The sequence below is a fragment of the Nothobranchius furzeri genome, chromosome 5 (genome assembly GCF_043380555.1).
Source record: "Nothobranchius furzeri strain GRZ-AD chromosome 5, NfurGRZ-RIMD1, whole genome shotgun sequence".
In the NCBI taxonomy this organism is placed as follows: domain Eukaryota; kingdom Metazoa; phylum Chordata; class Actinopteri; order Cyprinodontiformes; family Nothobranchiidae; genus Nothobranchius; species Nothobranchius furzeri.
This window is the reverse complement of record NC_091745.1, coordinates 37,055,628-37,080,627: the sequence shown is the minus strand read 5'-3', so window position 1 is coordinate 37,080,627 and position 25,000 is coordinate 37,055,628. Positions and strand designations below refer to the sequence as shown.

The 25,000-nt window shown below is 45.1% G+C and overlaps 1 protein-coding gene across 1 annotated transcript in view; it reads left to right on the top strand.

Moving 5' to 3' along the window:
• nphs1 (NPHS1 adhesion molecule, nephrin) overlaps positions 1-25,000 on the top strand; it is a 75,589-nt gene that overhangs the window by 25,997 nt on the left and 24,592 nt on the right. The window contains 10 exon segments of the mRNA XM_070551915.1: positions 4,585-4,666; positions 6,890-6,993; positions 13,035-13,156; positions 15,142-15,307; positions 16,265-16,422; positions 17,259-17,400; positions 23,005-23,129; positions 23,205-23,373; positions 23,533-23,662; positions 24,616-24,788. Coding sequence (XP_070408016.1) covers positions 4,585-4,666; positions 6,890-6,993; positions 13,035-13,156; positions 15,142-15,307; positions 16,265-16,422; positions 17,259-17,400; positions 23,005-23,129; positions 23,205-23,373; positions 23,533-23,662; positions 24,616-24,788 — 1,371 coding nt within the window.

The window sequence follows — 25,000 nt, the reverse complement described above, 5'->3', positions numbered from 1 at the left end:
GGTCTCCTCACTCTCCAAAGTGGATGCAGGATGACCAGCTTTGACTGTTTGTGTGCAGCCTACGGTTTAAACAACTGTATGTCTGTGTTTGGAGGAGAAAGAATGCTGAGTTGCATCCAATGAACACCATACCTACTGTAAAGCATGGGGGTGGAAACATCATGCTTTGGGGCTGTTTTTCTGCAAAGGGACGACTGATCCATGTTAAGTAACAGATGAATGGGACCATGTATCATCAGATTTTGAGTGAAAACTTCCTTCCATCAGCAGGGACATTAAATTATGACAATGATTTCAATTACATTGCACGGGTAATGAAGGAGTGGCTTCGTGAGAAGCATTTCACTGTCCTGGACAGTGTTGGGAGTAATACGGTACAAAAGTAATTAATTACTGTAATGCATTGCTTTTTGCTGTAATGTGGTAATGTAAGGCATTACAGGGAAAGAAAATGGTAATATTTACTCGGTACAATTGTCAGTAACGCGGTAATTACAATGCATTTTTAAACCCAGAATCAAGACGTGTTCCTTAAAAATTCAAATTGCGGGAAACCCGAAGAAAGATCCAGTATCTGCATATATGACGTCATTTATGGACTCAGCTTTGCGGACAGAGAGGACGCAGCGGTAACGGCTCAACTACTCCAGCTGCGTCCTGCACGCGGCCGCTGTAACATTCACAAAATCGCTCCACTAAAACAAAATAATTCACTTGCGATTGTTCATATCAGCGCATATTCTCTGGTATTTTGTGCTTTTCTGACGTGCTTTGCCTCAGCTGAGTTCATAATCTGTGCCCCGGTGATTTCAACTCATTGCTGCTGGAGCGCCGCGCATGAGAAGATCCCTTTGGCTGATCGTTAGAAAGTAGGAAGTCTAGGAAATAGTTTTTTCTGGAAGACGGAGAAAACATGCAGCATGCAGGAAGGTTAGAGAGAGAAAGGGCCGGAAATTATTCAAATAAAATCAAGAAAAAAAGAAAAAAGTAGGTAGATTTATCCCCAGTACACATTTTTACCAGTGAAAACAATACAATACACAGGCCTGTATTCAATTAACAGTCGGGTCTCATATTTTGGCCGATGTCGGAGTCGGCGGAGGTGAATAATGGTCGGTCTCTTATTGTGGCCGGGTGGAATGTGGTAACAAGCAAGTACGGGGGCGGTTGTGTCATCGTCTCACTTTTGATTTGCCAGTGATAGACCGCGAGGGTAAATTTAACCGTGCGGAGACGAAGAGGAGGCGAAAATTTGATATCAAGTTCAAAGAGAACGTGCGCTGCAGAACACTGGGGAGCAATAGGGGTTGTATGAACTAGTCGACTTCACTATAGGGACTTTTTATGCCTGTCATCGACGCTGTCACGTGATAATGACCAGCAAGATGCAGCCCTCGGAAAAGACAGCAGCCTGCTATCAGCAGGTGACAAGCTACTGCGCTCGGGGGGGTGGGGGGTGGGGGAACGCGCTGTGCCAGTGCGTCGGTACTTACACACGATCGTTCATGTCGGTTCATTTCCTTTAATGTTTTCTGTCTTTTATTTGCGCCTGATGTGTTTCGCTGTGGAGCGGGACGCATCACCTTGTCATCCGGTGACGCACCGATCACTGTTGCGGCCGGTAAGCAGCGAGCACTCCGCTGTTTTTGCGGTCGGTAGATCTTTTAGAACTGCAGTTCAAAGGTAACTCATAAGGTGAATATATATGAACCCAGGTAGCAGTTTTTCTTTAGGATTGAGAGGAGATGCAGGAAGATAATAAACAGGCAGGACAGAAAAATAGTCAAATAAAAACAAGTTAGTTTTTGTACCTGCTGGTTGCAACAAACAGACACCATTGAAGGTAATCAGAAGTGAGGAACAGAAAATGAAATAATTATTTTAATGTTTAGAGCAGCAGGAACTCCGAGAGGCTGCAGGCGCATCAGTGAGTTTGCGGCCGCTGCGCAGGGGGAGGGGGGAGAGGGCTGAAGCAGAAACTACTGTTGTTAAAAGAAATGTGTTTAACTTTGAAAATGTGGGCGCAATTTTAATTGTCAAAAACTCCAGCGAACCATTAGTTCATTTTGCTCAAATAGAAATAGAGGCCTGCCTCTAATACTAGCCCTCCTTCCAATAAAGGCCTGGAGCTTGGTGAGCTTGAGTCAAATACAGGCCCGGGCCTGTATTAGAGGATTTATGGTAAGCATCTAATATTTATACATGTGATAGAATCAGATCACCCCAGAAGTCAGTCCCACATCCAGGGCCGTATCAAGGAATTTGAGGACCAAGGCAAATATAGGCTTGGAGCCCCCACCACCTCACTCGCTGTTCAGTTAATATAAGATGGCAGCGTGCTGAGAGTACAGATTGTTGTTGCTTTTATTTAATAAACAGTCATTTTAAAGCACTTTTATTATATCTGACTGTTTCTAACAGCAATCCTAGCTCAGACACCACATCACCTTCCACATATATGTCACGAGCTCACTGAGCGTCAGATTACCAGATTCATACTGAAGTTGTTGTGGTGAAAGTAACTTAAAGTAATGCAAAAGTAGTGTAATGCCTTACATTTTAAAATCAGTAATAGTGTAATGTAATGAATTACTGTAAAATGAGGGTAACAAGTAATAGATAATGTTCTGAAGTAACTTGCCCAACACTGTCCTGGAGTGACCTGGCCAGCCTCCAGATCTCCACCCCATAGAAAAGCTTTGGAGGGAATTGAAAGTCCGTGTTGCCCAGCGACAGCCCCAAAACATCACTGCTCCAGAAGATGTCTGTATGTAGGAATGGGTCAAAATACCAGCAACAGTTTGTAAAAACCTTGTGAAGACTTGCAGAAAATGTTTGACCTCTGTTGTTGCCAACAAAGGGAAGCAAGCCTGATTTACTGACGGCAATGCGGATCAAGCTCCGACACCGGACCTAAGAGCCTGTATCAAAGGGCCTGGTACCGGTTTGCCATTCTGCTTGTTCTGCTGGTACCTTTCAGCTGCTTCTGGAGTTCTGCAGACCAAACGGACCCGACAGGACTCTCACTTCTGCTCGACAGCATTCCAAACTGCCGTTGTCCACCAGCGGGTTCAGGGGATGCTGCCACAACAAGCGCCGACGGCCCTGCGTTCAGAACTCTGGTTGCCCACCTCAACAGTGGAGGCATGGAACAGGGCCCACTCAGACTCACTGTCCCCAGTCTTCCTCGTAGCATGTTCAAAGCTTTGTCGGAGGTGGGAGTTTCGTCTTCTGACAGGAGACGTTCCTAGCAGACCCTGACTGTACGTTTGGGCCTGCTAGGTGTGACTGGTATCCTCCCCCTCCCATTAGTTTTCATTAATAAACAAAATAGTTTTCATCAAAGAATGCAAAGCAGCGAATGAACAAAAGACAAATCCAAATCATCATCTGGTGGGACCAACCCTTTGCCTCAAACAGCATCAGCTCTTCTAGCTACACGTGAACACAGTGGTTGAAGGAACCGGGCTGGCAGGTTGTTCCAAACATCTTGGAGAACTAACCACAGATCTTCTGAGGATGTAGGCTCCCTCACATCCTTCTGTCTCTTCATGTTCTCCTGGACTCTCCACAGGGCTCTGTGGGGGCAGACCCCCACTTCCAGGACTTCTTGTTCTTCTTCACGCTGAAGATAGCTCGTACTTACTTGGGCTGGATGGCTAGGGTCACTCACTTAGCATTTTGCAAACTGATAAAAAATAAACAATCATTATTTATATTTACATTTCTGAAAGCATTCTTTGTTTACAGCATTTTTTACACCCTCCTAAACTTTTTGCACACTACTGTACATTCAAATCATTGTGTCCAGGTTCATTGAATTGATTTAATAATTGATTGAATAAAATTTGTTAATAATAATTATTCTCTTTTTATTATTAAATGCATTATTATGTTTAATTGACACATATGAATGTTTTGTATCAAGCTACACAGCATGGTGTTGTCCCACACACACGATGTCAATAATGTTTAACACACTGGTATCGGCCCGATTAGTAAACTGGGCTGATATCAATAATAATAATTACTTTCATCTAGCTGCTATGTGTTTATCTGAGGGTGAGGGGAGTAACAATGTGTAATTGTTTAGTCTTTCGACAGTGATGGTATTCATCTCAGAAGTGTAAATGTGTGTATGGCGTATCTTACATTTAGGGGTGTGTATGGCAAGAAACTGGTGATTTAATGTGTATCTCACTACAAGAGCGATGATATTATATATCGCTATACTAAAAGTGTGTTATTAAAATCTATACACTGTTTTCACATATTGATCCGGTATCTGAACAGGAAGTACTGCAGTATTTCAGCGTATCGTTATTTTGTTACATCCCTGCTTACATTAACGGGGTGTCGGTAAACATCAGTTATCGGATTTAACAACAAGATTTCAGTGTCAGCCTACTTCTTCTCAGCCGTGCGTCCCTGACACATTTTTTCAGTTTTAGATTTTTTTGTTAACAATGAGAAAAACTCTGATGCCTCTGATTCACATGAACACACAGCACCCCCCCCCCCCCCCGCCCCCCCCCCCCGCCCTCACCCCCACCTGTGCTTCTTCTCCCCTTTGTGTCTCTTCAGATGGAGTTGAGCTGACAGGTGGAGCGCCTTTTACCATGCCTGGCTCAAAGGATAAGCTTCTGAACACGCATGCTGAAGTAACGTATGTGTTCAACCACCTGCCAGACTCACTCTCCTCACCAGCCTGCTCCATCTCTCCAAGTCTGCCTTGGTTTTTGTTTCCTCTTGTTTTCAAAGCGCTCCTATTTTCTGCTTCTGTCTTAGTGAATACAGTGCATTTCAACGCTCAGTGATCTGTTACTTGGCATCCCGCGATTGAATTAGCTTCTGTCAAATGCACAAAATTACATTGCAGCAGGAAGACAGATCCAGTGCTCGCTGTTTCACCGGGTGCCCATACGTTAAACAGGAGCATAGATTGCTTTAATCCTGCATGTCTCTTCTGTGTCAGAGATAATAACCTCTTGTCATATTCTAAGATAACATTGGTACAGAGGAGCGGCGCTTTTGTTCAGCTCTCCTGCTTCGGAACCAAGTTCTTAAGCAATATTGATGCTTCTTCTTCAAAAGCACACTGAGCATGCACAGCAGTGGACCTGGTATAATTTTTACAGTTGCCACTGCGTTGCAATTTCATGTAGGAGAGATTAACAACAAAGTAAACAGAACAAGAGTAATTCTGCTGACTGCATCACATGGTGCATGTTTTACCCACATGTGGCAAGGTGGAGAAACCAAACAGCTGCGCCCTACCAGTAATCAGATTTCCTGCAGGAATAACAAGCTGGTCAAAGTAAGACATACAGACCACATGTTGAGACATAGACGCTCCTAACCATAAATGGAGGGTAATGAAGGAGGCCAAGGTCTGGTGAGTGTGAGAGCCACTGTTCATTCAGAAGTACATCAAGGACAAGGCCCCAACAGATGACGTGCTCAGTGAATGTCTCAGACAATGGTGAATAGAGGAGGAGACGCTGGAAATACCATCATGGGAGGACTAGCCCCTACATGGGATGTCCCACAGACAGATAACTGAAGCGGCTGATATCTAGAAATCCTACCAATGGCTGGAAAGAGCTGGTCTGAAGGACAGCACAGAGGCACTCTTCATGGCTGCACAGGAACAGGCCCTGAACACCAGAGCAACAGAGGTCAACATCTGTAGGCCTCTGAGACAATCCACTAGAACTGCAGGGTGTAAGATAGTAAGTAACCAACCAGACATTGTGGTGGTGGACAAACAACAGAGGACAGCCGTTGTGGTTGAAGTGGCAATGCCAAAGGATGGCATCATCAGGAACAAGGAAACTAGAAACTAGGTACCAGAGCCTCAAGGAAGAACGAGAGTGAAGACATTGGTGGTACCCGTGGTCATCGGAGAACTCGGGGCAGTAACCCCCAAACTGTAGCAGTGACTAAAGCAGATCCCAGGAAAAGCATCAGACAAACAGACATCTCAGTCCAGTAAAGAGCAGATCTAGGAACAGCTAAGATACCGCACAGATCCCTCAAGCTCCCAGGCCTCTCTGGTAGAGGACCTGAGCTCGGAAGGATGAGACCACCCTCCGCGGTGTCATGTGTATATATATATATATATATATATATATATATATATATATATATATATATATATATATATATATATAAGTGCACAATAGTTGAGTTTAGAAAGTTTTCACCAAATTTTTGTCAATTAAAGGACAAAAAGCCTGATATTTTTCATTTCGGTACAGATGATCTTTAGCTTGTCTCAGTTAGAATGAAACAGGTCTTAGACCTCAGATTAGGAGATCCCAGTCAGACAGTTATCAGCTACTACTGCAAAACTATTTTAAATATCACCACATAACTGAGGCCTTAATGGAAAAGGATGCTTGTAATGTCATATGTGGTTTAGATTATTCAATAATGCACAAAATTAAATGCAAAGAAAATAAATAAGAAATAATCACCTGTTCTGCTCTCAACTGACATGAAATTTAGATGCATTGAATAACTGTTAATTGCTCCGTAAGAAAATATGTTTATAGCTGCTGCCTACAAAAGCAAATTTAACAAGGAGAAAAACGAATCAACCAGAACTGCTGCTTGGTGAGCATTTTGATTATGATTAGTATTGATTTGTCACTGGTTTGGAAAATTACAATCTTGATCCTGCGTCTGAAAAACTGCAGCTCTAAACAAGTGTATTATTTTATATTTAGATCAGGACTTTTACTCATACCGGACTCCGTCTGCTTGACTGTTTGTGATTTTTCTCTTTAAGAAGACGATGTTTCCACTCCCGGCTTGGTTATGAGACGTCTGCAGAACTTTGTGTGAGTCTTTTTAGCCATGCTGTTTCTTTTGTTATCTCTGAAAGCTTCACCGCTTTGAGCTCCGACGACGGGAGACAGTTAGCGTGCCACGCCAAGAATGCTGCCGTCTCCCAGCCTGTGGTGACTGAGATGACCATGAGTGTGTATTGTGAGTTCCTCTCAACCTCTTTTTGCAACACACACACACACACACACACACACACACACACACACACACACACACACACACACACACACACACACACACACACACACACACACACACACACACACACACAGCTGCTCAGGAAGCCAACTGTCCTCGGGGAGGCCCAGGGGGTTTCCTGTCGTGTGCTCTCAGTCCATGTTCACAGTCCAGGAAGAAACATTCAACTTGAAGGCAAAATCACACCTATTTAAAAAAATATATTAAAAAAACATTCAAGAAGGCCATCCTTGTGAACGTCCAGTCATTGATGGCAGTCCTGCAGCCCCTATAAATGGAAATGACACCAGAACATTTCTTTTTATGACACTAGCTAAAAATTCTAAAACAGCACACTACCCTGCACTTCCTGTACGTTCATTCCATCTTTATCTTTGTTCTCCATTTTCTTGTTCTTTTCTTACACAGTTAAGTAAAATAAAATGTTTTACCTGACATGTTTCAGCTAGCATCTCTAGATCATCAGAGATCACCGGTGTGAAGCGGTTGGAGACGTGGGCACAAAACCACGAACAGAGACGATGGTGTATTCACACTGGATCACACGTGGGACAGTGTCATGGGCAGTGGAGGGCGACACCGTCCGCTGCTGCCCACAGATGAAAGGAAGTGACGTCACTAACGCCGGTGAACTCTGAGGATGGCTAGAGATCCTGAAAACGGACGCTGCTCAGCCGTTATTGCTGTTTAGAATCATCCTAAAATCGTTTAGGCCATTTTGGGCACAGCTACTTACACTGAACCATTATGAGGCAGCCCTAGATGGATTACAGCAGCAAGGCTTCTGATGCAGATGTTTTAACCTTGTTAGAATAACTAATAGCCTTTTGAAAGCCTGACCACCTGTTACAACCGTGAATCCTGCATAGCTGGCCGAGGAACACTCGTGTTCATTAGCTTTAATTACATTTACTGTAGGGAATGTGAGTTTCTCTTGGTTTTCTTTCTTCCATATTACCAACTCAAACTGTGTGACAACGTGAAGTCACAGCAACACTAAAGTGTTAGCTGGCTCTCACCTCATCCAGTCTTTTCTTTTAAGATGCATTATGTTAAAGACACACACACTTATTGTATTCTGAGTGGACTTTAGATGCTTCTGCCGGTGGATGCTGAGTCTGACGCTGTCTCCACGAAGCTTCTCCACATTAGATGCAGCTGCTACAGTTCTGTAACCTTTAACTGTGAGCAGTCCTCCCTCCTCCTCCATTTTTGTGTCAGACAACACGGGCTCTTGGCTGAAGTGCTAATGTTGCAGAACTTGGGACCACCGCTGCCGTGTGAACCAGCGTGCCAGCCCATCAAAGCCAGAGCAGTGGCCATTTTCAGCCAGATTGGTAGCAAGGAGGTAATTTTTCATGCTGGCCCAGGGTCTGCAGTCTGCTCTCTGAAACTGATTGCAGCAATAACAAAGGCCCATCCTTTTCTAATTTATTTTACTGCATATATTTTATTCAAGGAGACTGTAATTTATTCATATTTTATTCATATTTTACGTAGCCTTATTACTGTTTGAACATCTGTTATTTAGCTTTATGGCCTGGATCCTTTAGTGCTCTAGTAATAGTTAATGTTTTCTTCAGATCTGGACCTCTTACCCACATTCATGTTAAACGTGACCAATTTACTGGTCCTGTCTCAGCAAATAGGAACACTCACCCTTTGAGGTTTCCCAGATTTCTTTATTTTTTCATGTCATCTCATTACTTTTGCCAAGTCCCTATTTATTTATTTATTTGTTTGTTTGTTTGTTTATTTATTTATTTATTTTTCCATGTCCTGTCTGGCTGTGAAGCAAACCGAATTAACGTCTGAATGCTGGTAACAAGCCTTACAGATTTACTCTCAGGTGGAGCATCAAAGCTTCTGCTTTTAATGTCACGCCTGATACTTAAAACTTTATTGTTATTGTTTTTGAATATGTTTTAGTTCCATCCAGACACGGAGACAGAGGTGAAAGAGAAAGGAAAAGGCGGGGGGGGGGGGGGGGGGGGGGGTTCCACAGAAATGAACAGTCAGTGATGAACAAGAGTCTGCTTCTAGACCTGCAGGAAGAGAAGAACAACACAACAATACAACAGGAGCAAGCTATCACTGCATCAGCCTGATGAGGAAATATAAAATCAAAACTGTTTTACTGAACAATCACACGATAATAAATCACAGTGCTTTTAGTGCCAACCACAGCCTTAAGACCTGTGTTGAACGTGCCCAAGTCCATACTTTTGAGAGCACCATGTGAGCACCTGTGTGTGTACATGCGCTTGTTTATGGAAGGTTTCTCTATAGGAGCATCCAACAGAGAGTGTGAGGGGCCACAGATCTGCCCCCTAAAGATGTGTAGGAGATGGAAGGGGCTCCAAGTCCCAGAAATCCAGGAGCTGCCCCAGAGCACAGGGACCCCTGGGAGACTGTAACCAGAAAAGCCCCTGCCCCCCTCAAGAGGTGCAGAGGATCGCCCAGGGGGAGCACAACCAGCAGCCTGCAGAGTCCCGGGAGATATTGGCGGCAAGCCTACAGGCCCGCCCGCAGCCTCCCACCCCCTAGCCGGCCAAGGCCTGGACCCAGCGACCCGGGACCCAGTGGCGACCACCCCCGCCGGGGGCCCAGCAGAGCCCAGGGACCCAGATCCCACCAGGCAGCCACCGGGATTGATCAGGCAGACGTCAACAATCTTAAACCCCCTGACCCCGGAGCCACAACCCAGGCAGACCAAGGCACCACACTCCACACCAGGTGTGGCAGGGAGAGGGGAGACGAAGATCTATATCATAAAAAGAAGTCCCAGGAGAAGGGAGGAGTCAAAGGCCCCTCCTGACATATACAGTCATACACAAACACAGTCACACACTCCCTCCCTCATGCTCACACATACACATACAACCAAAGACTTACAAAAATGCACGCCGGACATCCATTCATGCTCCCCATACACACCCTATTCACTCTGGTCCCGGCACTGCTGCACAAAGGGGTACAACCATCACCAGTTCCCAGAGTTCGACCCTTTCTGCTGGAGTGCTGATGAGCAGGCACCCCCACCCAACGCTGAGCACAGCAACCCACCACTCCACACCCCAACCAGATGCCAGATCTCCCTCCTAGTCTCCAGCCCCAGGAAGCCAAGCGACAACAGAGGTGTGCTAAGACCCCTAGTCTCCCTCCACCTGCTCCAATATAGTGTTAATGTGTGTTGATGAGGTGTATTCCATGGCTGTGGTGAGCGGGCAGTGCGGGCAATGTCTGGCCTATGCCAGCTGATGCCACCACACCACCTCAATTGCACCCACAGCCCTCTGTGTCTAAGTGCAGTTTAAAATTGGAAGTGGGCACCGGCACTCGGGATGAGGCTGAAAAATCCCCCTGCCAAATGCCGTTTTAATGTGCTCACTCCCAAGGCCCTAAGTGTGTGTTTGCGTGGAATGTCGTTGGTGGAAGTGTTTAAGGTGCAAATAAAATTGGGGGGCAGGTTGCCACAGGAATGCAGAAATGGGGTCCATACCCGCACCCCCTGACTTATCCACCCCCCAAGGTCCTATGTGCATGTTTGTGTGATGATGTGAGGGAGCAGGAGGAGAAAAATGTGCGGGGATGGGGAGGAATGGCTGGTTGGCCTAAGTCTTCCAGGGAGCCAGCTCCCCCACTGGCCCCAATAGGCACCTCTGTTGCCACAATGCCACCCAGGGCATGGAGACTCCAGCCCATCTTGCCAGGGCCCAAAGCAGCAGCATCACAGAGCCTCACGGAGTCCGAGGGCACCAACCCAGCCCCACCCCAGCAGAATGTCCATGTTTATGTTTATGTTTATTTATTTAGCAGATGCTTTTATCCAAAGTGACTTACAATTTATAACCTATAGGGCATGTTGTGATCTGTGGGGGAAACCGGAGTAGCCGGAGGAAACCCACGCATGCATGGGGAAAACACGCAACTCCACGCAGAAAGGCCGCAGCCGAGTTTTGAACCTGCAACCTTCATGCTGCGAGGAAACAATGCTAACCACTGCACCACCATGCAGCCCCAGGGAGCAGGAGAAAAATGTGTTGGGATGGGGAGGAATGGCTGGTTGGCCTAAGTCCTCCAGGAAGCCAGCTGGCCCCAATTGGCACCTATATCTACTCCCATCCCTGCATTTGCACAGCTTCCAGAATATTTAAGACATGGGACATCCAGGTAAGGTTGGGTCCTCCCCCTCCTGGACATCCCCCTCCCCCGTGATGGGACAGCAGAGGAGCCAAGGTCCGCCCGAGGCCCCTGAGCCCGGGCCAGGCACTGCCGCATGTTCCTGGCTTTTTCCCGGCAGCATACATGTCAGAACCCAACCCCCAAGGCCTCTCCCAGATCCCCACACGGGGCCAGCCACCCCCCACACCCCGAGCCCCCAGGCCCCCACCCAGACCCGCCCAGGGGCAATGCAGCTGCCAGGCAGTGACCCATGACCTCCGCCAAGACCCCCTAGGGGGCCCCACGCGCAACCGCCAGTACCACCCCCCGAGGCAACCCAAGCACCTACAGAGGAGGGCAGCAGCCCACCAGTCCCAGACACCCCCAGTGAACCCACCTCCAGGGAACATCTGGATACTCCAAACTCAGACCCTCCACCCTATCACCCACATCATCCAGCAGAACAATATCAATGGTCCCCCATCATCGCTCAACCAATCAAAGGGGCCCAGATTGACTTGAAGTGGAAGCAGAGGCTGTATCAAGTGTAATATGATCTAACAAAAGATTTCTATACTGGTTAATGCAGAGAGTTTCTCTTTTTTTCCAATTCATGAGAATAGTTTTCTTTGTGTGTGTGTGTGTGTGTGTGTGTGTGTGTGTGTGTGTGTGTGTGTGTGTGTGTGTGTGTGTGTGTGTGTGTGTGTGTGTGTGTGTGTGTGTGTGTGTGTGTGTGTGTGTGTGTGTGTGTGTGTGTGTGTGTGTGTGTGTGTGTGTGTGTGTGTGTGTGTGTGTGAGTGTCTGCTCTGTCTTCTCGATCCCCAGTGAATCGTGGTGGATGGCTGCTTATACTGAGCCAGGATCCTCTGGAGGTTTCTTCCTGTTAAAAGGGAGTTTTCCTCTCCACTGTCGCTTTATGACGTCGGACACTATGACTATGACACTAGTCAGTGACTTGATGCAATTTGCTGGGTTCCTTATATAGGAAACATTATTTCTGATTGGCTTAATGAACTGACCTGAATTGGAATGTTTATCATGTGAAGTGCCTTGAGACGACTCTTGTCGTGATTTGGCGCTTTATAAATAAAATTGAATTGAATTGAATTGAACTGAATTAGCGATGCATATGGCAGTCAGAACCACGTGAACCAAAGATGTTTTAATCGGGACATCGTCCAGGTTTCCCAGTAAACAAAGAGAGGGGGTGGTTGGGATATGACATTTCAGACACTTTGACAGATCTTCACATACTCAACCCCAAATATCCTGGACAGGTGGACAGGACCACAGTGCGTGGATGTAATTATGTTTATTTTTATGTTTATTTATTTGGCAGACGCTTTTATCCAAAGCGACGTACAATTTTTAACCTATAGGGCATGTTGTGATCTGTGGCGTAAACCGGAGCACCCGGAGGAAACCCACGCATGCATGGGGAGAACACGCAACTCCACGCAGAAAGGCCACAGCCGAGTTTCGAACCTGCGGCCTTCTTGCTGTGAGGCAACAGTGCTAACCACTGCGCCACCATGCAGCCCATTGTCAGGAATGTTGTTTGTGCAGTGTGTACAGGTGTCAGAAGACACAAACCCCATCCTGAACATCCGATGACCTGTATAGTGTACTCTGTGTAGAATTTTGTACTGAATTAATTGTAAATTGGAGTGTCTGATCATTTTAAAAGTTTTTAAACAAGTTTGGGACCAGAAGTTCTGGTCAAAGCTAACTGATTGATCCACCTCCCATTTTTCAATAGGGATTGCTATTCTATCGCCAAGTCCCTAATTAAACTCCTTTGTGTCTTTCTTTGTTGACAGATCCACCTGATCCCCCATATATCACAGGTTTGAAAAGAGATGAGGTCAGGGCAGGGACATTACTCGTGTTAGAGTGTGTGTCTGATGGCGGAAATCCTCGAGCTTCTCTCCAGTGGTCAAAGGTAAATCCGTCTGTTCTGCTGTTACAGCTCTGAAACTATGACACACCTTCAGATCTAAAGGCTTAAATCAGAGGAAAAGCTATATTATATTATAATTATGTAAAGGAGAGCTGTTTCATTCTTGTCAGTTTTAGTACCTTCCAGAATGAGCCGTTTAAGGGCTCTGTCACTTTAAAGGCACATTCTGAGATGTTTTTCTGAAACATTTACAGATCAAAACCGATGGCAACCAGTAAAGGAAATGTTTATTCAATTTTAATTGTAATTTTATTCGTCTCTAGATCACATGGTTCTGGTAAAGCGTATGTAGTCCAGCGCTGGCCAACTACCTGTGTCATTGACTCATCACCCATCCACCATAAAGTGCTGCTCTGAACGTCTGTCACACAGAAACACTCGTTGTTGGCGCAGCTGAGCACTCCCTGTGTCACGGACAGAATCTCATTCATGAAGAGTTGCACATGTTCTGTTCAGAATCTGGTTCTGCTGTTGTTGGAAAATGATCACGTGATGGAGTTATTCTCTGGAAAACTCTGCTGTTTATGCAATGTGAAAATGAGCGTGCGTGTTTGGTTTGTGTTCTGGAGTGGTGGGGATTCTCCAGACTGCTGCCGGTGCTGAGCTCTTGTGGTTTTGTTGACGTTAAGAAGAAACCAACGTTTTTCACTATTAATAGGGTTAGTTAGTCAGATTGTTCTGCATCATATTCTGCAGCCATCAGATTCTGTGACTCTACACCAGTGTCCCCAACTCCCTTCCCCGAGGGCATGTATTCAGCCTGTTTTAGTTGTTTCCACATTTCAACACACTTGATTCACCTGTTGAGCAGCTCTCTGTAGAAGCCTGTTAATTACCTTCTGAATAAAATCTGGTGTGCTGAAGCAGGATACGCAGTAAAACTGCCTCTCTGGGAAGGGAGTTGGGGGTCACTGCCCAAGGGGGCAACCTGAAAGAAGGGGTCGGGCCTTTTCTTTTTATTTAGCATGATTGAACAACTTTTCCAGGAGCACAGATTGCACCTTTAAGAAAACAACCTGGAGATGGCCACGCTCACTCATCCCCACTCAGGCTGCTATAAGCTGAGAAGCTCCGATATCTGAGAGGGGCTCGGAGTAGAGCCGCTGCTCCTCCTCCAGCAGCAGCTTCCTCTTGAGCGTGAGAGATGGTTCTTATTTTTTAATTGGCTTGTTTGAGGCACACGGTTCCTGAAAGCAAACAATAACGAAAAACAAATGGATGGGTTGTGTCACATTTGGGGTGTTTAGAGGCAGTAGACACCCACACAGCTGCACAACAGGGTGCAAAAGTTTAGTTTTACATAACATGACCACTTTAGTGTAATCCACATATAAGTGAGCTTGAATTAAATCCAGAATATGTCACATTATTGCTCCCCTGTGCCTTGAGTTTTTCCATAATTGTGTCCACCTGCCTCTTACCTGATTACCCATCCCAGTGTGTATATAAGCCTTGTGTGTTGCTTGTGGTTTTGTCGGTTTGTACTCGTTACATGTCAGTTTATGTTCACATCCGTCTACCCTGTCGTGCACTCCTAACCATTAAAAGGAACCAAATGTCTGCTGCTGTCTGGCCTGGGTTGATTCACCTGCCTGAAGGATCCGCTCTTCCTCCCTCACCTTCCCTCCACACCGTGACAGAATATTTTAGTGGTTCTTGCTCATTTCATTAACTGTTGAACTTAACAGATTTTTCATGACACTCTTTTTTCATAGATTTCTATGATTATTTGCATCTTATAAAAGCAGCTAAGCTAACAGGCTATAGCACACAAGTTTAGCATATGCCAACAATCCTGGTCCGCAGCAACACATCAGCGGCATCGACGTCTCTGCTCCATCACAGCTGACCGATTGTTAGGTTTTAGGCTTTTGTTGGATTTCAGGACATTCTTAACTGGATGACAAACTAAAGGTTTCCACTAATGCTGCTGAAGTTTTGATTTAATGTCTTTCTCCATCTCCCAGAATGGGGAGGTTCTCTCTACGTCTTATGACATTGTGATGCAGAAATCCAGAAGTGTCCTCAAGCTGAAGATCACCCCTGCGGACAACCAGGCAGAGCTGACCTGTGAAAGTGTCAACTTGGTCTCGCCATCGCCGCTGTCCATCACCCGCAAAATAACGGTCTTCTGTGAGTGAAAGCAGCGTGGAGTGTTGCCCCCAGCACCTCTGGACGCACAAGCATGGGACCAGCTGATTATGATTATTAAACAAACGGGCACAAAGAAGTTAAATTTATGAATAACAGTTATGGTCACGAGGCTGCAGCTGATGTTTCAGACTCCCTCACAGCTAACCTGAGGCGCTGAAGACTCAGCAACAATAGACTACCATGTTTATGACATTATTTTTCCCGTCAGAGTTTAAGATATTTGATTCAGCTACAATAAAACAAATATAGAATTAATGTTAATCATCCTTAGTGCAGCCTCGTTTCTGTTATCAAGCCAAACAACTAAAGCCAGATCATCAAATGCTTCCTGGTTTAGGTGGTATTTCAGGTGGAAATGAGCAGCATCAACTGTTCCAGAAACTTCCAGCTCGAGTTTCGTCTATGTGACTGAGGATTTACCAACGCTCCTCGTTTCCCAGGAATCATTCATTCAGGGATGTTGAAATGAACTGGTGGCTGTGCGTAAGGCACCAGCAGAGCGCCGCAGGGCACGGACTATTCCCTGGTGTAGTATAAGCATGCCTGTTCTACCATACAACCTATATGACTGTGGTGCAGACAGAAAGAGTTACATACGTGACCCCGCGTGTTTCACTGAGCCTCGTCCAGCCGCTCCCCCGCCTTCGGATTCCCCTGAAGGTTCTGCTCCAGCTGCATCACAGTGCCTGCAGCGATTGTACCCCCCCCCCCCCGCCCTTCAGAAACCACCATGAAACCCTCCCCTCCCTGGAGGTAACAAGTTGCCACTCACAGTGGTTTTCCCCCTCACCCTTGATGCAGCTCCGTGTTTCACATCCTAAAATAGTCGGCCTGCTGCTCTGATCAGAACAGACAGCTGTTGAATGTGCCATTCACGGAGCCATCTCTATTTTTTTTACTTGTCTTTGTGTGTCTGCTTGTGAACGTTTTCATCAGTCAATCCTGCAGAGCTGAAGCTGTCGGGTTCACCCGAGGCCGCCGAGGGGCAGGAGTTGACTCTGAGCTGCCACGCCGCCTCCAGTAATCCTCACGTCCACATTCGCTGGTGGTTGGGATCCAAGGAGCTCAACAACACCGTCATCACTGTGGAAGAGGTTAGACTTACACGGCACACAAATTAAACCAAGCCAGAGCTTTTCTAGCCAAGCAGGAAGACGAGTGTTTAAAACCGCTCGTGTTGTTTCACTTCTACTCTTATTTTGTAAATAATCGTTGTTTAAATGGTACTGGGCAAATAACAAGCTCCCTATTGGGTTACCAACAAAATGCTATTACAAAGCCTCCCATTGAATTAAAAGTGTGCTCAGTATGAAATCTGACCTGATGTGAACCCTGCGGGGAAGCAAGCGTCTGACCACGAGCGGCCTCTGAACAGGCCCGCTGCAGCTTCACAGATGAGTCAGCCGCTTCCAGAAAGAGTCGTCCACAGCGCTCCTCCTTTGTGTATGTTAATACGATCAAAGTGAATAAAAGCTGACACGGAAGATGAGTATTATCAGACAAGCTCTTTATTCATCTGGCAGCAGCGTTTTCATTTGATCTGGCGTGGAGCACTCAGTGGGGCTGGATGGGAGCTTTAATGCATGTGAAACAGTGGGAAGTTGATGAAGACTGACGCTCCTGTTTCAGCGTCGCTGTCAGTCGTCCTGACTGGCTTTTACCGTATTCACCACAATAATGGCTTTAATAACCAGATGTGCTGCATAGGCATGACTACTATCAGGCAGGTGCAAAATGACACCCAGCTCAATTTATAACAGAGGGTGCAAAGCAGGAGAATCAGATGAATATGTGTATTTATCACTGAGCATGCATCATGGAGGCTAATTTGCCGTCTGTATTCACCGAGACGAACCAGTGTGAGGGCTTTCTTCCTCCCTCCTCCTCAGCCGAGGATGCCAGAACTGTCTTGTGTGCTTTGTGTCTGCAGGGAGACAACGGAGGGATGACAACGACTTCCAACGTGACCCACCGGGTCTCCAGAATAGAGAACGGACTGAAACTGACCTGTGAGGCTTTTAACAACGGCACGCGCTCATCAAAAGTCGAAAGCACAAAAATGTGTGTTTTTTGTAAGTGAGATGTGGCACGCTAGCTCGGTGATTTTAATTTCATCCGACCGCTGCTTTGGTAGCAGATGTTCCTTCTTCCTTTTCACACTCACAGCATGTTTCAGAAACAAACGTTAGAAGAGAGATGAAATGAGGAATGGTAACAAGTGCACCTCTCTGTGTGAGTCCTCGCACAAGCCTTCCTGGCATTTAGTAAATAATGCTTCAGCCTTGAGATTAACTGTAACGTTATCCTGAACCCTACAATGATGATGTCAGGCACACACATTTACAGTAAATGTGCTCAAACTGACTATTTGTTTTAAAATGCTCCAAAAAGTTACTGTCATCATGCTACCTCCTCTTTCGATTACAGCTCTGAGTACTTTGAAAACCCAGTAAAAAGATGCTTTGCGACTTTTTCATATTTTAAAATCATTTTCTTGAGCCAGTATGTGCTAAAATGATCCTTTACAGGAATAATGAAAGGTCACCCAGCCCCGATCGCCCCCGTGGCCAGAATATTCCACTTGCAACTCCAGAATGGTGGGGCGCTCTGCTGGAACTCTGTCGACATACCTGGCACTGCAGTCTGCTTCCAGCACATTATCTGCATGCTTTAGATCAGCGGTACTCAACCTTTTTTCACTGATGTACCCCCTGTGAAATATTTTTTTCAGCTGAGTACCCCTAATCAGCTCAAAAGCATTTTTGGTTGTAAAAAACAAAAGACCTTAAACAGAGCACGGTGCCTTCAGTGACTGATTCATTAAACTTTGGAACTGATGAACAAGTACAAAATTCAACCATTAGAGGAAAAAAAATAACTATTTCGAATATTTTAAATGTTAATACCGTAAATCCTCTAATACAGGCCCAGGCCTGTATTAGAGGATTGATGGTACTCCATAACTAAATGTATTGGAAATATGTTTCATCACTAAAATGTGATTCAAATTAATTAATTGAAAACAGTCACCATAAAACTATTTAAAACCATAAGATTACCCATTGAAAAGTCCACGAATGTGCAAAAAACTGCAAATTTTTAGTAGTCTCTTGAACTATTTGGAAAAATCATATATATATATAACTAGAAATATTTCATGCTGTCGTTCTTTTTAAAACACAGAAATGGTTTCATTACCTGTTTTGTCGCTACGTTTCGGCGGCGGCTGCAGGCTTCCTCAGGCTGACGCTGATGGTGGCGCGTCACTTCCTTCTCTGTTTATCCGCGGGCAGCAGAGGACGTTGTGGCCCTCTACTGCCCGCTCTCCCCTCTCCGACGATGCAATCCCATGCGCGGTCCAGCGTGTACACTCCGTCGTCCCTGTTCATGGTCCCACATCCACGTCGGAACGGGGACGACAGAGTGTACACGTTGGACCACGCATGGGATTGCATCATCGGAGAGGGGAGAGCGGGCAGTAGAGGGCGACAACGTCCTCTGCTGCCCGCGGATGAACAGAGAAGGAAGTGACGCGCCACCATCAGCGTCAGCCTGAGGAAGCCTGCAGCTGCCGGCGAAACGTAGCGACAAAACAGGTAACGAAACCGTTTCTGTGTTTTAAAAAGAACAACAGCATGGAATTAGAACTAATACACAGCAAGAACACACCGAAGATGTTCAAAGACTAGAAATATTTAAAAGAAAATATCAAATACAGGCTGAAGAAATGATTAAGCTAATTATAATTAAAGATTTGTGCACATAAAAAACATATCAACATAAAGTGTCCTCTTTTGGGATCATAGTACATCTGTTCTCTAAAAGAAATCATTAACGTAATTTTAAATAAAAACAATTGCTATAAACAAATGTAAATCTCAACATAAATTCTTATAAATCAAAAAGAAGACTGAAATCTTAACATTACTGCACTGAATGGAGTGTTTTTACAGACCTTCTAGTGAGACACTTGGGCTTGTGCTTCACTGAGGATCTTTTTCATCCTTGGTGGCAGGGAGGCAACTGCTGTGATCGAGCTCTTTTCTAGACGCAGTCTGCTTCTCTGATCAGTGTCAGTGCAGAGAAGGAGGCCTCATATAAATATGTGGAGGCAAAGGGTAGTAGTTGCTCCAAAGCTTTCTGTCCCATGTCATGGTGCTCCTGCTTCACATGCACCCAAAACTGTGAAAGAGTGCACATGGAAAACTTCATCTGGAGGCCACGGTCAGATGACACTTCCAAGAGTTTTCCTGATAGGTGACAGGGAGCTTTCTTCGGTTCGCTTCAGACAGGAAAAATGGGTTTCTCACCCAGTCCAGCTGTGCAGATTTCTCCTCCATGTCAGGAAAATAGGAATGAAAATCCTGAATAAACTTGGTCAAATGTTCCAGCTGAGGATAGCAGGTGAAACCCTCCTGCGCACAGGCCCTCCTCCACAGCTCTGCTTTCTTCAGGAAGCCACCCACCTTGTCATACAGGTTTAAAATGCTGGAGTTCTAGCTTCATACTACTGTTAGCTAATTTCTACCCACAGAAAAACACAGTGCCTTGGGTGGGTTGCAACTTGTGGAAGTAAATCCAAATAAAACATAATCTTCAAGATACGGCCGGAATTTAGCCGGCTCTGGTTTGGCCTTCTTGGCCACTTGTCCCTCCGTGTTTTCCAAAGATTTGCTGCTGCGCTTCAGCCACGTGTCCATCGCCGATCCAAGTGACTGACTGGTGATGCCAGGCATTATATGACAGGTTGGAGTTAACCATCCTGGTATGGGGGAGACTCTGGGATTTTGGGATAATGGATTTAGCCTACTTCTACTGAATATAAAACACATTTTACGAACTTTTACTTCTATTTTCCTAAAATATTTATCAAATAATTATTTTTTTAAAGATTTTCCATGGATACTACTTTTTAAAATGAATGTACATTTTCTCACGCATCCCCTGGAGTTTCTTTACGTTCCCCGGGGGGTGAGCGAACCCCCTTTTGAGAAAGGCTGCTTTAGATCACGAACACAGCTGATGTGTTTAATTTGGTGATGACTCACTTCTGTTGACACTAAGAAAGGCTGGGAGACATTTCAGCTGTTAGATTAAGGTGTTGAAAAAACAAATGTATAGGGAGGAGACACGTTTTGCTTTCGGTTCTACAAATGGACACTAGGGGGTGCTAAGGGCAGGCCAAAACTGCCTTGTTCCCCTTCAAATTTCAAGCACCTTCTAGGATTTCAAGCATCTGGAAACGTGTGTCCTGTCTCATTGTCTTCAAACATCTCTTATGTCAGTCAGCGATGGTAGCAGTAGAGGTAAGCAGTGGCCCCGTAGTCGGAGGGTTGTAGGTTCAATCCCAGCTTCTGGCAGAGAATGCTGCTGTTGTGTCTTTGGGCAAGACAATAAACCCACCCGGTGGCGCCTGTGCTTGACAGCCTCCCCTCCATCAGTGCACCCCAGGGCAGCTGTGGCTATGTTGTAGATCATCACCACCAGGGTGTGAATGGCTGATTGTATTGTGAAGATCCTTGGGGGGTGGTAGAACCCTAAAAGGTGCTAAATAAAACCCAGACCACTGACCTAATCCGGTAAAAGTGTAACAGTAATGCGTCTTATCTATTTTATTTGTCTCATTATTGTCAAAACAGCAGAAACACGACTTGTGGCCACAAATATTTCTAAACGGGTTTAAAGACAATTTATAAAAAACTGAACAGGTCATTTTGTATTTACTGTAGAGTTATATGAACAACCTCAGTTTGGAGAAACAGAGATTAGCTCTGGTCAGCCTGACATGCTAATTTCATTAGATTAGATGTAACGTTACCATAAATGGTGACATTACATCTAATCTAATCCACAGCAGTTTGTGCATGAAGGTAGCTGAACAGAACAGTTTATGCTGGAGGCTGGGTGCAGCCTGGGGCGTGTCCTGTATCATGATACTTCTGCTCCAATGACCATGATGGAAAACTCAGATGAAAGATTGATGATGATGATGATGATGATGATGATGATGATGATGATGATATATCGAAGTTATATAGCGCTTGTTTAGGGGACTGAAAGACACTTGCATTCACTCTCATATTCACACACTGCTAGTGATGGTAAGCTACAATGTAGCCACAGCTGCCCTGGGGCGGTCTGACAGAGACGAGGCTGCCATTTGGCGCCGTCGGCCCCTCTGACCACCACCAACACAGGCAAGTTGGGTGAAGTGTCTTGCCCAAGGACACAACAGCAGAATACCCCTGGCGGGAGCTGGAATCGAACCCATAACTCTCTGATCATGAGGCAACCCGCTCTCAGTGTTGTGGAGTACCGGAATACTAGTACCGCTGTTACATATTTAGAATACTAATTATAAGTAACTGTATTCCGGTACAGTTACTATTTTTAAACGTGGTATTTAGAATACAGTTACTTTGTAACATCATTGAAATACTTGGAATACTTGTGTGTTTTTCACTTTTCACCCGAAAGATGAAAGAGAAATTCAATAAATAAAGAAAGAAATTGTCGGGCAGCATCTACGGTCCGTTGGCGGCTCTCGGCTCTCTATCTAGTCTCTGCTCTAAGCGCGGGGAGGGTTCTACGTTTTTTCTCCGCATGCTATTGGATACCAAACAACCAGACGTACTCATCCCTACGGATGTCACGTCAACGATGGGGTCCGCCCTACTCCATCAAAAAAGATGCAAATACGTCCTTTTCAAAATAAGCTTAAGTACCTCCATCCATCTCCCCTTGACTCAAAGAAAACCAAAGCCGTTTCAAACGATCCACCGCCATCTTTATATCAGTGACATCCCGTCCACCAACAGAGTGCTGTGATTGGCCCACCAAGCCAAAACAACGCTGTGATTGAACCACTACGGAGCAGCGGCCGTCTCGGTTTGCTAACTTGCAGGTACATCCTGCCCACTTGGCTGACCGAGTGCTATGATTGGCCCATCAAACATAGAGAGCGCTGTGATTGGACTGCTTTGGATGTCTGTCAACGAGGCAGTCCCCCACTCCATCTTGGAAAAACTACACAACACATTAAAAAAAAACACATTGTTTGTTCTAAATAAATGCGCTGTGATTGGCCAGTCCCAATTATTTTGAAGTGTTTTGTCTAGATTACATTTTCTTGCAGACAGTAATGCTGTGAAATGTTCAAGCACTTTCTCACAGAAACAGAAATATATTTTCTATTGACTGTTTGATTCAAATTCAAAAATACTTTATTAATCCCAGAGGGAAATTCAATAATTAATAAAGTAACAAAAATAATTTTATTGTTTTATTTTTTCCCCAGTCGGTACATGACATTTAGCATTAATATGCCCTGCTTTCCTGCGGGAGTAGTCATCAACACATATTGTGATATTTAATAGACCTAAATGCTGTTTTTATGGGAAAGTATTCTGAGTATTCTGAATACCGTACCAAGATTAAACAAAGTAACAGAATACATCACAGAATACATTTTAAAGCAAGTATTCAGTATTCTGTAATTAAATACATTTACAAAGTATTCTCCCCAACACTGCCCGCTCTACAACCTGAGCTGCTGCTGCCCCAACAAGATTAAATAATTCCACAGAAGCCTGACTCAGATTATCTGAGCTATCTCTTTCAGATTACATGAATTAACATGAATCAAATTAGTAAAAATGTGCCTTCTTTTGAAACAGACCCTCCTCAAAAAGTCTGGCTGGATTCACCACCGGAAGACATCCCCCTTCACGCAGGCTCCAGGGTCACTCTTGTGTGCCACGCTACGGGGGGGAATCCCGCCGCTACCCTGGCCTGGTTCAAGGTTAGAGATAAAAGCTTTCCCCTGAACGTTACATGATTTCTCCAGCAAACACCCTGATCGTCTGTTTTCCTTCAGAATGACAAGTTGGTGAACTCCGCAGAGTCGCAGACGTCCTCTCACATGGCTGTAGCTCGAGTCCTCAGCCTGGAGCTGGCACCAAGTGACAACCTGGCCACCTACCGCTGCGAGGCCACCAACAAGGCCAAGAAGAACATCTCTGCACAGACAAAGCTCCTGGTTCACTGTGAGTTAGGCTGCAGCTCTGCAGCATAAATACCACCTGACCTTTATCCGTGGCATGCACAGCAGAGATGTGTATCGATATTAATGTTAGGTAAATGGTGGCGATTAAAACCTATTGATATTTAACGGAGTTTGTCCTTGTTGAACCCTGACTGTACAGTTACAGCAGTCAGCATGAAGATCACAACCAAACAGGAGGTGCTTCGTCGGGGTGAGCTGGTCACGCTGGAGTGCCTGTCTGGGAGCAGCAACCCAAAGGCTGATGTGTCCTGGAGAGTGGGCTCGGAAAGGTCTGGCGTAAAGGGATATTCTGTCTCTTTGTGACTGTCATAAGTTGTCCACTAATCTCAACGTACGGAGCTTTTTCAACAGACTGGTTAGAGAACTGCAGCACTCAGGCTGCATGACTGACGAGCTAACGGCTAGTTTAAACGTAGCCAAGACCAAAGTGTCCTCCTGCCGTTTGAAAACTCTGATCTCCAAATTGTCACAGTAGTGCCAAATTTTCTTCACACTGTAATTTTATGAGTTTTTCTGGTTATTTACAGCATAATTGTCACCTCCAGTAACCAAATATGACTTTTTCTGGTGCCTCCTGGGGTCAAAACCAGCAGGAAAGTATTAACGTGTTTGCAGAAACATCTCTAGTGTAAAGGCTTCAATGACAACATTTGCATAAATGGTTTCTACATTTGGATGTTTTCAGGTAGAAACAGTAGTTTTACATAATACAGCCCACAATGACTCAGTTGTAGACGGCAACCTTCTTATAACTTTCACACCTTCATCAATGTCTAAATACAAAACGCTGAACTTGACTCATGCATATTTAAACTTGTAGCTAGCCATAAAATGCCACATTAATTACCAACAGCTTAACTGTTAGCATTGTAAAGGTTTATAGAATAGAGTTGAGTGAAAACATGTATTTGGCTGGATTTGAACTGTCGGCTCATCATTCGTGTAGGATCTAATCTTTAGTTCTCCAAACAGAGGCTGTTCGGGAAGCCAGCCTTGAGGGTCGAGGCTCTGATCTTTTTTGCGGTTGCATTTTGTGATTTGCAACAACATTTGAAAGGCGTACAACAGACCATCCATACATGATCTGCCTAAGTAGAAGACTAGTTTAACCGTTATTGTGAGGCTGAAAGACAGGTGCTTATTTCCTTGAACTGGTCATTAAGCCAAACCTATGAAAGTCCAGCACTCTGGTGTTTACCTGGTTGGCATTTGTTTACTGTAGGTTCCAGGGAGTTGAGCATGAACCCAAAAAGGATGTGTACGGTGGTGTTTCTGTGCGTAGTACCCTGTCCCTGAATCTGAGTTCACATCAACACAACCAGAAGGTCATTTGCCAGGCGTACAACCCGGTGTTGGCACAGAGAGCCAACACGTTCTACCACCTGAACATCCTTTGTAAGTAGGCAGTGGACTGTTGGTTTCCCTCTCTTTCCTTTTTGACTTGTTTGTTTCCTCTTATCTTATTTGTGTGTGACCAAGAAATGGTGTTAGCATAATTTTTAAATGATGAATGCGTCCAGTAATGGCTCCGAGGAAATGTACTTTGCCAGGATACTTTTGGTGTGTGTGTGTGTGTGTGTGTGTGTGTGTGTGTGTGTGTGTGTGTA